At 42.9% G+C, this 13,173-nt stretch overlaps 1 protein-coding gene across 3 annotated transcripts in view; it reads right to left on the bottom strand.

The window, feature by feature from the left end:
• Positions 1 to 13,173, bottom strand: part of BMPR1A (bone morphogenetic protein receptor type 1A) — a 70,349-nt gene that overhangs the window by 24,203 nt on the left and 32,973 nt on the right. For all 3 annotated transcript variants that reach the window (XM_069980657.1, XM_069980659.1, XM_069980658.1), the window contains one exon: positions 477 to 633. In XM_069980657.1, the coding sequence (XP_069836758.1) occupies positions 477 to 561 (85 nt within the window). In that variant the 5' untranslated portion in view covers positions 562 to 633. The remainder of the gene's footprint in view (positions 1 to 476; positions 634 to 13,173) is intronic.

Raw genomic sequence — 13,173 nt, 5'->3', positions numbered from 1 at the left:
TATATACAAAAAACATGGCCACTTTCTTCCAGAAACCACTATTGTCCATAGTTAGGATGTGTTTCTGCAGCTCAGTTCCATTTAAGTTAATAAGAGCTGGACTGTAATACCACAGACTGCCTTATCTGGCTCTAATAGATATTAAAATATAAAATAGGCGACACAGTCACTTCAAGTTAGCACCCACAGCAGGAATGTAATTTTAGGGTCATGCCGCCACCAGCAGCTGTATATGTGCAGCTGTTTGTGTTCTATTTCAACATTTTCACATGGAGATGACCTTACAATTACAGCACAACAGTCACAACTTTTACAGAAATTACATAGATTGAAGGGTAGGAAGAATTCATGGGACAAAAAAAAATGTATTGTTGCACTTATCCTTGATGTTTTCTGTAAAGGGTTTGTCCCCGAGAACCATGCAAGCACATTAATTATTTAGTTTTATAAAAATGACAGGAAACCCGATAACTCACCTTGACTGTGAGTAGCTAATAAAATAAACCCAACCAAAGCAGCTATTACTGGTTCTATCATTTTCATGTTCCTGAATGGCAGCATTTCACCAAATGGCTGAAGATGGAGACAAGGAGCTATTTGCAGTGTCCTCGAATTTTCTTTGGTTTACCGATCCTGTAAATAAAATAGGGGGAAAAAAAACATGTATCAGTGTATCATGAGCAATGAGAGTGGTGCCTTGCCTGTGGGCAGTATGGTGCAGAGTAGTAGGAGTAGATTGATATGGACCGTATTACACCACCCAATCATTATAGTAACCGAGTGCCAATCGGCACTCTTTGACTGAGCCAGAGTTACACAGCCTGATTATCGTGCAGCCCTTGCTTTAAAAGTGGAGTTCATACGTTACCTCGCCACACTCCCCAATGTTCTCTTTGCTTCTGCCTGCAGCCTCCGGTGGAACTCCAGAGCTGGTCTCTGAAGTGACTGGCCACTCAGCCAATCACTGGCTGCGGCGGTCCTGTCCCGGCCAGTGATATGCTGAGCAGCCTGTCTGACTGGCTCTGAAGTTGCATTGGCAGCTGTGGGGAGAAGCTAGGAAGACACCGGGGAGCGTGGAGAGGCATTTTTAAATCAGGACCAAAAGACACGATCAGCCAACAATCATAATCGGCTGATCATTGTCTTTATTAAACGGAGCGATAATCTGCCAAAATCTGCCTGATTTGGCAGATCATCACTCCGTGTAATAGGGTCCTATGGTTTCGAAGTATAACTTGTAATATGTTGGTTTGGTTCCCTGTACACATTTTTAAATATTTTTGGGTGTTGTGGGTGGTCCTAGTCGGGGACAGACACTAAAGTCTATATTCCTAGCTGTAAATCACAGTGTATGACCCATTAAAGCAAAAAGTCCAGCACAAAACAGAATAAAAATATTAAAGTTATTTCTTGCTAATTTCCCACAAAGCTGTAAAGCAATGCGTACAGCCTTTCCCACTCAATAAATGGCTGCATTGGACCTTGATTTCAGGCTATTAATTTGTCTGTGTAAAAATGAGGATAGCCATCGGCTTTATCCCCCAGTGACATAATTACAATTTCACATCTAATGTTTATTCCTGCTACAAAACTATGCATCACATTTCACGTAAATACTAGGATATTCATACTTTTGATCAATTTTCAGAAATTTTGCCTGAAACCTCTGATGGAAAGGACAACTAAACCTCAAAGAAATTGTGGCACTACCCACACACCTAAACGGTTAATGGAGACAAAGGAGATTTGTGTTAAGATGAATGGAAAGCAAATTTTGGCTTTCATTGGCCTCTTGTTTCGGTGAGCTTGACCTGCACGACCCTGTCAGCCTGGCGCTATTCCTGAATGGAATAATTTGTATTTGTTCAAGGATGTGCCTCAATTACTGTTGGTGGCTGCTTCCACCATAAATAACTCAATCTGTCTTTTCATCAGAATCCAAGAACTTTCCTCTTTAATTGGGGCTCTGCAGCCATGTAACACACAGGCAAATTAGTGGGGGAGCAAAGGATTCCTGTCATTTCCAATTTCACTGGGTAAGGGGCACGCAGCCTTCGACCTGTGGCCTACTTTTCACACATCTGTGACTTTTCAGTAATTAGGAAACAAAAAGGATTCATCACCACAAGAGAAGGGAGACAGGCTAACAACAGGGGGGGACCGTATTACACACAGAAAAGACGGCAAGACCATCATGTGCTGCAAGATAGGCCGCAACATACAATGTACTTGGCACTTCTACTACAGAGAGGAAAAGCTCCTCAGATGAGGGTCGACACGCACAGGAGAATTTCTGCAGACTAGACAAGATGTATGTGTTATCCCAGTGTTCAGCTGGCAAACTATTAGATTTTTAGGCGAGCATATATTTAGTGATATTTAGGCATAAGGATATTATTCTATTTTCTACAAATATAGTTAACATAGCAAAAGTGACCATCTTTATCAATACCTGATTTAATTCTTTTAAAGTCTAAGGGCGCATTAACATGCTCGGAATATGGTCCATGCATGGAAGATGGGCAACGGACCAGATTAAAGAACCACCAGAGATTCAAAAGTGAACCAATCAGCACGATTGTGTCCATATTTTTTTTTCCAAACTGATATGGTCCATGACTAGTCACCGCTCTCTGCAAGGATGATTGACAGGCAGAGAAAGCCGTTAGGCTGCATCCCCCCCTACCCCGCCCCCCCCCCCCGACCGGGCAGCATCTGTAATTAGATGCTGGGTGCGGAGGAATTGTACAGCGCCACGCGCCTGATTCATTACAGCGCGGTGCATCTCTGTACAGTTCCTCTGCTCCCAGCATATAATTACAGATGCTGCCCGGGCAGGGGAGAGTCCGTTACAGGCATTCCACGTCTGTGGGAGAGTCCGTTACAGGCATTCCACGTCTGTGGGAGAGTCCGTTACAGGCATTCCACGCGGAACATGGGAATGCAGCCTAAGTGGCCTCTGCCTGTCAAACATCCCCGCGGAGGGCGCTGGTAGGCTTAAGGAGCTGCACAGTATATCCATACTGTGCAGCTGGGAACCTATCAGCATTGCTCCCGGCATCACAATGATACACAATGCTGGGAGGTTTGTGAATCTGGTCCGTTGCACATCTTCCGTGCACAGACAACTGCCTTTTCTTTTGTCTATCCTAAAGTTTAACCATCATCTTTTGTTAGCGTCAGGAAACACTGTTAAAATCCTGCTGTCACACTCCCTATGCACAGGCGCTCCGGAGACTGAACAGTGCAGCGGAAAGAATTTAGTCTCCGATGAGCGCCTTCATTGAGAGTGCTGCGGCGGCAGGATTATAACATTGTAACCTGCTGCCAGCGAAAGAGGATAGTTACACCTTCAGCTTTGGCTCTGTTCATTGTGTAGTGGCCACACTGTGTTACAGCAGTTGAGCTCTCACTGATGGGATACATTAAGGGTACGTTCACACTTACCGGATCCGCAGCGGATTTTCTGCTGCGGATCGCAGCAAATCCACAGCAGATTTCATTTAAATAACTGAACACAGCATCAAATCTGCACCATCAAATCTGCTGCGAATCCTGTAGGTGTGAACGCACCCTAAAGGGGAACTCCGGATAAATAAAACTTGTTTTCTATTAAAAGTACATTAAAAGTTATATAGATGTGTCTTTACAATGTATTACCGTATCTGTACGGTTCTGCCACACTGGTAGCTGATAGAAATCCAGGAAGTGAAGAAAAATTGCCCCTGTGCCAATCCACATTGTCTCCTGCTCCCTCTGCTCTCCCCCCTTAGGAGACAAATTTTCCATGCCTCTGTCTCACATTGTGTGTGTTTGCTGAGATAAGGCTGATGATGCAGACAGGGGGCAGGGCGTGATCTCCCAGGAGGCTTGGCTGGATCACCCAATCACCTGAGTGATTCACCATCTCTGACCAGCCAGAAGCAGGTGTTGTACTGATTTTGCAGATTGTGCAGTGAAATTAGGGCTATGTTCACACATGTTGGAGAGTCATTGCAGTACTGCAGCGTATTCACAAAAATGATGCAGTAACACAATTAAATGATACTAAACGGCAGAGAGGGTCAGAGTCTTATTGTGGGGCTCAACTTCAAAGATAAAAGATGCTTGATCAAAGTATGTGCGTGGAAATGAAAAGAAAAAAAAATTAAAATATTTTTTACTTTATTCCAATATCAGCGTTACAGGTAGAGAATACAGCGTGCTGTGTGGTGTTACAGGTAGAGAATACAGCGTGCTGTGTGTGGGTGGGATAACAATGAGATAATAAAGTACTGCAAATAATTCAGTAACAATGAAACTGCAATGTGTGAACACAGCCTAGATGTTCTGCAACAGATTTGGGCAGGGAATGGGCAGGGTGGGGGACTGTGATGAACAGCTGAGGGAAAGCATTGCATTCTGGAACCTGAAGTACTGTGTACAACTGCTCAACCAGGAAGTGCAAAAAAACCCATAACAGAACAAAACCCCCCCAAAACAAATGGATTTTTGGTAGCTTCAAAAATGGAATAGATAGATAAGTAATGCTTTATGCTTCTGCAGAAGTAAAAAAAAAATTGTACCTCTACCCGGAGTTCCCCTTTAAAGCAGAGCTGCGGGCGGGCTGCCCGGGTGATCACTAGATTGTCTGGGCAGCCTATAGAGGATAGTGGCGGTCTACTGCCGCCGCTCCTATTCCAAAGAGCGACGGCAGCAGAACACTGCTATAGCAGACGTTTGTTTTCCAACATGCTTGAAAGACAAACTATAAACGATGTTGGCTGATCGTTGCCGTAACAGATTATAATCGTCCCGTGGAATAGGGCCTTAAGCCAAGTAAACAGGCTAAGAACACAAGAGACGATTAATATGACTGGCACTTGTTTACTAAATGGCTCGGGCTATCTAATATGGGCCTAGGGGTTACAGCAACTCATGTCTCATTGACTTTTAAAACTAGCTGTGTTGCAGTAACCTGGCTCCACCACCACACAATGAGCAGCACACTGCTTCCGATACCATTTATTGTGTATGTGTTGTTGTGGCTTGCCCGACCAGACACTGATGGCCTATCATGAGGATCAGCCATCAAGATATAAATTCCAAAAAAATCTGCAACCATTCTAGGCCAAGTCCATGTGGGTGATTCAGGATGAACACTGCTATATTCATTTGGCAACACTGCAATGCCGGCAAATGTCATGGGAGTTTCACTAACCCAGTTAATCGTGGGTGGATTCACAGATCACAGATTGGCCGAATAAAAATTGGACAAAGTGGAATGTGGAATGGAGTGGAATGTTGCATCAGTTTCCATTTTTTGGAAGAAACTGTCCACAACTGATGTCACAACCAGTTGTCATCAGGTTTTCTAGCCTTTTTTTCAATAAAAACCATAATTTGGCATTAGTTCCAATCAGTTGCCATAAGTTTATTATTATATTAGATGTGATAAGTTTTTTTCTACGTATAGTGGATATCTACTATAGGGGGCAGAAGCACAGGAGTAGATGGCACGCTGTGAGGTGTACCCCTAGAGTAGATGATCCACTTAGGGGTACACTGCACAGGGGGCCATCTATTAGAGGGTCAGCTTCTATAGAAGGCAGCACCAGAGCAGGTGAACAACTGGGGGGGGGGGGGGGGGGGGGGGGGGGAGAGAACTCACATCAGAGCCCTTTACATAGGGACATCTCCTATGGGGTCAGCTACTACAGAAGGTAGCATCCGGGCCATCAGAGCAGGTGAACTACAATGGGGGGGGGGGGGGGGGAGATACACTCATATTGGGGCCCTCTACTGGGCGCAGCAGGAAATGAGGACATCTCCTATACAGTGCTGCCCCTACTGCCAGTGCTGGGGACACCTTACCTTGGAGTGCCAAAGGCCGAATGGTGCATAAATACATGCGTCGGTACCGACAAGGCCTCTGGCGCTCCATAGACTTCAATGGATGTGGTCGCCGTATCACCGGCCCAGCGGTGCGTCAGGACACTGCAGGATAAGTTCTGCAGCAATGTGGCAGTGGCACTATTTGCACGCCACATGCTTTCAACTGTCCCATTGAAAGCAATGGAATCAGTTCAAAGATGCGTTTCCCTCCAGCGCTTTTTTCTCCTGCGTCGGAGGGAAAACGCAGCCGCACCGCAGGATGTATGTAAACCCAGTGTTAAAACCAAATCGCCCCAAATACCACATGGACTGAGTACGGACTGGCAGCAGATTTCATTTTCCAGAAGTACTACACAGTATGATTAGGGCCAAACACATATCCTGGATTAATCGTGAAACGGTTAAAGTCAAAATTAAGACAAAATATTAGAGAGAAATCTAAGCAAAAGAACAGACGTTGCTTCTTCCAAATGAAATGAGTGATTGTATTTACAACCCTAGAAAGAATCTCTGCTCCCGTCCTGCTACTACACATTAGCAGGCAGTAAGAGGTGGACTCCTCGTTCTCACTATCCCAAACCCAAGGAAGCCGGACGGAGCAACTTTCTGCGCTGCATAAAGATAAATGGTTTCTCCATGGAAAGAGTTACACACATGCACAAAGAAAATTAAAGCCAGAAGAAAGTGATCCAGGGTCCTGAATTTCTTGAATTAACATCTGCAGTCTCTCCTCCTGGAATAGAGCCAGCACACTAAAGAAGCAAGGACCCTCCTCTTCCTTGAGCTCCTGCCCCCAAAGGCAGCCTCAGGCGCCCTGTCTGACATGCTTTTCAAGGCGCGCTCGACTACAGGCCAGACATCCTGGCTCCACTTCCATTGTGTGCAGGGGGCTACGCTGCTCCTTATCCAAGGCCTGGATTAGCATAAGAATACCATCCTCCCTTAAATCAGGCAAACCCAAGCAGCAGCCTTCCGACTCGCTCTGCTTTGATACGAAACAAGTTTCTTTTCCCCCTTTGGTATAATTTCCCCACAATCTGTCCATTCCGTACAGAAATTATAACACTTAACAGGTGATGACAGCTCCTCATATAACGCATGCCTATTATTATAAGTCTTTACTAAGCGACTGCTGTTTGGAGGCTTGGCTGGAGACGGTATATTAGGAAGGCTGCACAGTACATGCCTCCCTTGCCAGATTCTGACTTCCTGTTGACATTCTTCTATTACGCACAACTGTTACCTTAAGAAACAACACAAACAGCAGACTATGGCGAGCTCCTCATCTGGCTTCATCTAGCACATGCCTATGCTTAACCCTTTAAGGATACAACAAGCAAACGGCTTCTCTGCTCCCTGTTATAACGTTTTTTGCTTTATTTGAAATAAGGCAATTTTTTTATAAATTGTATTTATAGTAATTATAATAAGGTAAGGTTTAAGGCATACTCTGGTTAAAAAAAAGGTTATTTTTTTAATCAACTGTAGCAGATTTGTATAGACTACTTAAAAATCTCAAGTCTCCCAGTACTTATCAACTGCTGTATGTCCTGCAGGAAGTGATATATTCTTTCCAGCCTGACACATCCATCCCTGCTGCCACCTCTGTCCATATCAGGAACGGCCAGAGCAGTAGCAAATCCCCATAAAAAACTCAACAGTTCCTGTCATAGACAGAGGTGGCAGCAGAGAGCACTGTGTCAGACTAGAAAGAAAACACCACTTCCTGTAGGACATCCACAGCTGATAAGTGCTGGAAGACTTGAGATTTTTAATTAATTTACAATTCTGTGTAACTTTCTGGCACCAGTTGACTAAACATTTTTTGTGGAGTACCCCTTCAATAAATGTTTTAAGTATGTGAACAAATCATATTACTTCTGTTCTTACACTTAGGGTACAAACCCACACAGCGTATACACAGCAGATACGCAACAAATACGCAGAAGATTTGTTGGTACAGACTTGATGCTGTGTTCAGTTATTTAGATCTAATCTGCTGCGTATTTGCTGCGTATCGCAGCAGTAAATACGCTGCATATACGGTGTGTGGGTTTATACCCTTAGGGTACAAACCCACTTGACGTATTTGCTGCGTGAATCAGTCTTAAAAATAAGCAGGCAAAACGCAGGTTGGCTTTATACAATTGTTCTGTGTTAAAATACGCAATTGCGTATTTTTGAAGCGTGAAACTTGTTGTTAGCAAAGCATCAGTTGTTAAAATACGCAGTTGCGTATTTTTGAAACGTGAAGCTACATGCGTTTTTTGCACAGGTTGTTAACAACTGATGCTTTGCTAACAACAAGCTTCACGCTTCAAAAATACGCAATTGCGTATTTTAACGCAGAACAATCGTATAAAGCCAACCTGCGTTTTGCCTGCTTATTTTTAAGACTGATTCACGCAGCAAATACGTCAAGTGGGTTTGTACCCTTAGGGTGTATTTTCTAACCTTTTTCCTAACATTTTCATGCTTGGATGAAGAGACGGCACATATGTGCAATAATCAGGTATAAACATCGCATTTATTTCAATAAGAATACTCACTATAGTTCACACTGAACAGCATGCACAGTTTTTTTTTTTTAGTTGTATCACAGACCTGTGCAGATAAGAGGTGTGTCACTTATTCACCCTCAGAAGTCAAATGGATTAGCCCACTACAAGTGGCTAATCCGCAGCATAAACCACAGCCCACTTGGTGGCAAGAGAGTAAAATAGAGAGCAGAATCCCGGGGCATTCCTCCGCTTTCTGGGGTATAGTTCACAGTAGATTTTTCTCAAAAAATTACTTAGTTTGAACATGCCGGGCATATTTTCATTTAAAGTAAATTAACAAAACTTTTAAGCAACTTTTCAAACTATCCCAGCGCCCCATTCACACATCAGTAATGCTCTCTGTAATTGTGGACCCGCAACGTGTATCCGATGTGTAGCCATAACATCCGCATTTGCAAGGATCCATGGATTGATCTGTGCCCCTTGTACACAATCATAGCAACTACAGATGTATAAATCACTGGGTACTATATTGTAGACAATTATGGATCCGCAACTGTGGACAGTATTAGATTAATGTGTGACGGGCCCACCACACTGTTCATACAGCTATTCTGGAGCCAAATAGAAAAGGTAGTAATATACACAGGAAGCTGGAAACTGGAGTTCAGCACCTAAGCAGAAAGAACTATGTACAAGCACTTGATGTTACCATGTATAATATACAGCCGAGGGCACTGCAGGTCTGAATTGTTTACGTGGGCAGCAGCATATCATGAATTTTAATACTGGGGACAATTGTATTAATTCATATTTTATGTGCTTTTGGCATTAGTTCGTATACAAAGCATACACAACACGTACAGTCTAATTCAAACTGTAAGGAGGCGTTACACACCTTAGCCACTACGGCACAAACCATAAGGCAACTTTGCAAACTCTTATATACCGGTACAAAGGCTATGATTAAAGCCCCTATTACACGGGGCAACAGAGGAGAAAACGACCGCTGTCAGCGCTGCTGCTATGACACTTGTTTGTCTTTCAACATGTTGAAAGACAAACGACAGCAACGATCAGCCGACATTGTTCATGTCGGCTGATCTTTGCCTTCTAATACACGGGACGATTATTGGCCATAACGTCCAATAATTGTTCTGTGTAATAGGGCCTTAAGAGTTATTACAAACAGCTTACCGCAGAGAAGCTCCTGACATGCATCCTAAGCGTGTCTATGGGGTTTATTAACCCTTTGAGGACCAGGCCCAAAATGACCCAGTGGACCGCGCAAATTCTGATCTTAGTGTTTTCGTTTTTCCCTCCTCCCCTTCTAAGAGCTCTAGCACTCTCAGTTTTCTATCTACAAGCCATGTAAGTGCTTGTTTTTTACAGGAATAGTTGTACTGTGTAATGGCGTCATTCATTTTACCATAACATGTACGATGGAATTCCAAATATATTATTTATGAAGATATAAATAGGTGAAATCGTAAAAAAGAATGCAATATGGTAACGTTTGGGGGGTTCCTGTGTCTACGTAATGCACTATATGGTAACAGCGACATGACACTATTATTCTATAGGTCAGTCCGAGCACAACCATATGCAGGTTACACAGATTCTCTAATGTTATATATATATTTTTTTATGAAATCCTTTTTTTTGGCAATTAAATATTAATAAAATGGGCCTATTGTGACGCTTATAACGGTTTTATTTTTTCACCTATGGGGCTGTATGGGGTGTCATTTTTTCCGCCATGATCTCTAGTTTTTATTAATACCATATTTGTGAAGATCGGACGTTTTGATCACTTTTTATTGATTTTTTTTAATATATAATGTAACATAAAATCGGTAATCTGCGCACTTTTTCCCCTCTTTTCGTGTACGCCGTTTACCGGTCACAATGACGCTTGTTATATTTTAATAGATCGGACAATTCCGCACGCTACGGTATATTATATGTTTATCTATTTATTCATTTTTATATGTTTTATTTATATAATGGGAAAGGGGGGTGATTTAGACTTTTATTGGGGGAGGGGTTTTGGGGTAGTGTGTTAGTGTTTTGAACTTTTTTTTTTTTTACACTTTTGAAGTCCCTTTGGGGGACTTGTACATACAATACTTAGATTTCTACACTGATGAATGCTATGCCATAGGCATAGCATTGATCAGTGTTATCGGCGATCTGCTCATTGAGCCTGCCTGTGCAGGCTCAGTGTAGCAGATCGCCGATCGGACCGCACGGAGGCAGGTGAGAGACCTCCGGCAGTCCGTTTCAAAGATCGGGACCCCCGCAGTCACACTGCGGGGGTCCCGATCGGTAAGTGACAGGGGACTCCCCCTGTCACTTACACTTAAACGCCGCGGTCGCGCCGTGATCACGGCGTTTAAGGGGTTAATGACACGCGGCAGCGCGATCGCTGCAGCGTGTCATTACCGGAGAGGTCCCGGCTGCTGATTGCAGCCGTCCCCCACCTGCCACCGGAGCGGAGCGCGCTTCATAGCGGGAAAAACATCCAGGACGTAAGGTTACGTCATGGGTCGTCTGGGGACAGACTTCCATGACGTAACCCTACGTCCAGGGTCGTCTAAGGGTTAAAGAGTCACTGTCGTATTTTTTATTTTTTTGCAGAAATCAATAGTCCAGGCGATTTTAAGAAACTTTGTAATTGGGTTTATTAGCCAAATCTGCCATTATCTGCATGTAAAAAGCCTTTTCCCAGGTCCCCCCCTCCTTCCTCTTTTTCATCCACTCCAAAAAATCTGAAAATTGTGACTTGTTGCAGGAGACGTACCCTGTCTGTTCTAGGGAGAGGGGAGGGGGGAGGAGGAAGGAGGGAGTTAGCCGGCAGCAGAAAGCAGATAACAGAGGATTACAGGCACGGAGCTGGGTGACAGCTGTAATCCGAGCCCAGACAGGTCACTGATGACTGTCCAAGAAGATAACAGGTGAGATATTTGTAGATTAACTCTTTGTTGTCCTGTTTTGGTCTTTTGTTTAGCTCTCTCCATAGGAGAACAATGAAGACAGGGGGGAGAGCTTCAAACAGCTTTTTCATGATAAAAATGCATTTTTCTGATAATAAACCCAATTACAAAGTTTCTTAAAATCGCCTGGACTATTGATTTCTGCAAAAAAACATTTAAACCCACCAAGGATGACAGTGCGTCATTCTGCTATTGGTGGGTTAGAAAAACCCCAAAAAAATGTAATGCATGGAAAAACTAAAGTAGACTTTAAATAAAATGTGGCCGCTTTCTTCCAGAAACAGTGTCACTCTAGTCCTTTGGGTGAGTTTGGGTGAGGGTTTTGCAGCTCAGTTGCAATGAAGTGAATAGAGCTTAGCTGAAATACCACATACAACCTGGAGACAAATGTGGTGCCATTTTTTAAAGAAAGTAGCTGAGCTTTTCATACACCTGGATAATCCCTTTAAAAAAAAAAAAAAAAAAACACACAACAACAACCCACAAAGACTTCATTTCTTAAAAGCAATGGAGAACTATATTGGGTTGTGTCCACACCAACTAAAAGGTACAATCAGGAATATCCCTGCCCTTATTTTATGCTCCCTGTGGCTTGGGCAGCCTGAAAAAGACCCCTTCTACCAGTAGGCAATGCTTAAGTGTCAAAAATTACGCCAACGAATACTGTAACATACCCTCGATAAGTCAAACAAGTCATAATGGCCAAAAATGGGAAAACTACTGTGTTAAATAAAGTACAATATCCTTTCCAGGGAAAGGGATGGCTTCTAAATGTCAGAATTATGTACCGGACTTGCTAAAACATTATCTTACATTATATATTATAGAAGGTCCATTTTTTCCTGAATATTTCTGGATGAATATTACTGACTATGCATAACATATGAATTTTCCTGTTATAAAAGAGGGGGCTCGCAGGCTTAATAAAATAAATACATACATAAAAAATGCAGAGTACAGACAAGTAGACCACAGCCCACTGGTTATTTTTCATTATTTGTGCAGCTTAATTGTTCCTATATTGCAAGGGAATACCAACATAAAAGAACTACAGTTCCCAGAGCTCCCATCTAAGACAATGCATACATCCTTCTATTACAAGGTGCGAGTTGGAGCGGTAATTACTCCCTGGAATTACATGTTTGACAACCAGTACTTCAGGGAAAGGCTACAATATCACGCGTTCAGAGTACTAGACATCACATAAGGAGGAGACAAACACCAGGTAAGCCACTTGACTGGCTTAGATTTATTCCAACTACAGTTCATTAGTAAGTGACCAAATATACAGCATGCATATTACTTTTACGACTTTTTAAAGATAGGAAAACCTCTCCAATAAATAAGATAGAGGTATACACCATTTCAAAATGTATGATAAAAGAAGTTGAAATGCTACATTAAAAGGACACCTATACCCTATAACATGCAAAGAAATCAATTGTGCGGCCCAAATTATATCCATTATCAGCTGCATGTTGCCTGCTAACAGCATTTATACGACCACAGAGGTTCCTAGAAAAGATGATTTGCGCAATAATCGGCCCATGTAAAAGGACCACAAAAGCAAAAGAGGTCCTCTTATATAAGCGACATCCTGTCAACTTTCATCGTTTTGCTAAAACATCAGCTTAAGGCCTTATTCACATGATCGGTGCCGCGATCCAAAGGAAGATCGCGACACGGATCACCTAGTGCGGATCTGCAACCACGGACAATTTTACGGGACATGTGAATGCAGCCTAACAATCATTTTCACCTCCTTATTGAAACCATGCACAATAATACCCATAGCACACTTT

This window comes from Dendropsophus ebraccatus, chromosome 8 (assembly GCF_027789765.1).
Source record: "Dendropsophus ebraccatus isolate aDenEbr1 chromosome 8, aDenEbr1.pat, whole genome shotgun sequence".
In the NCBI taxonomy this organism is placed as follows: domain Eukaryota; kingdom Metazoa; phylum Chordata; class Amphibia; order Anura; family Hylidae; genus Dendropsophus; species Dendropsophus ebraccatus.
The sequence above is the reverse complement of the archived record's forward strand: the minus strand, read 5'-3'. Positions and strand labels throughout refer to the sequence as shown.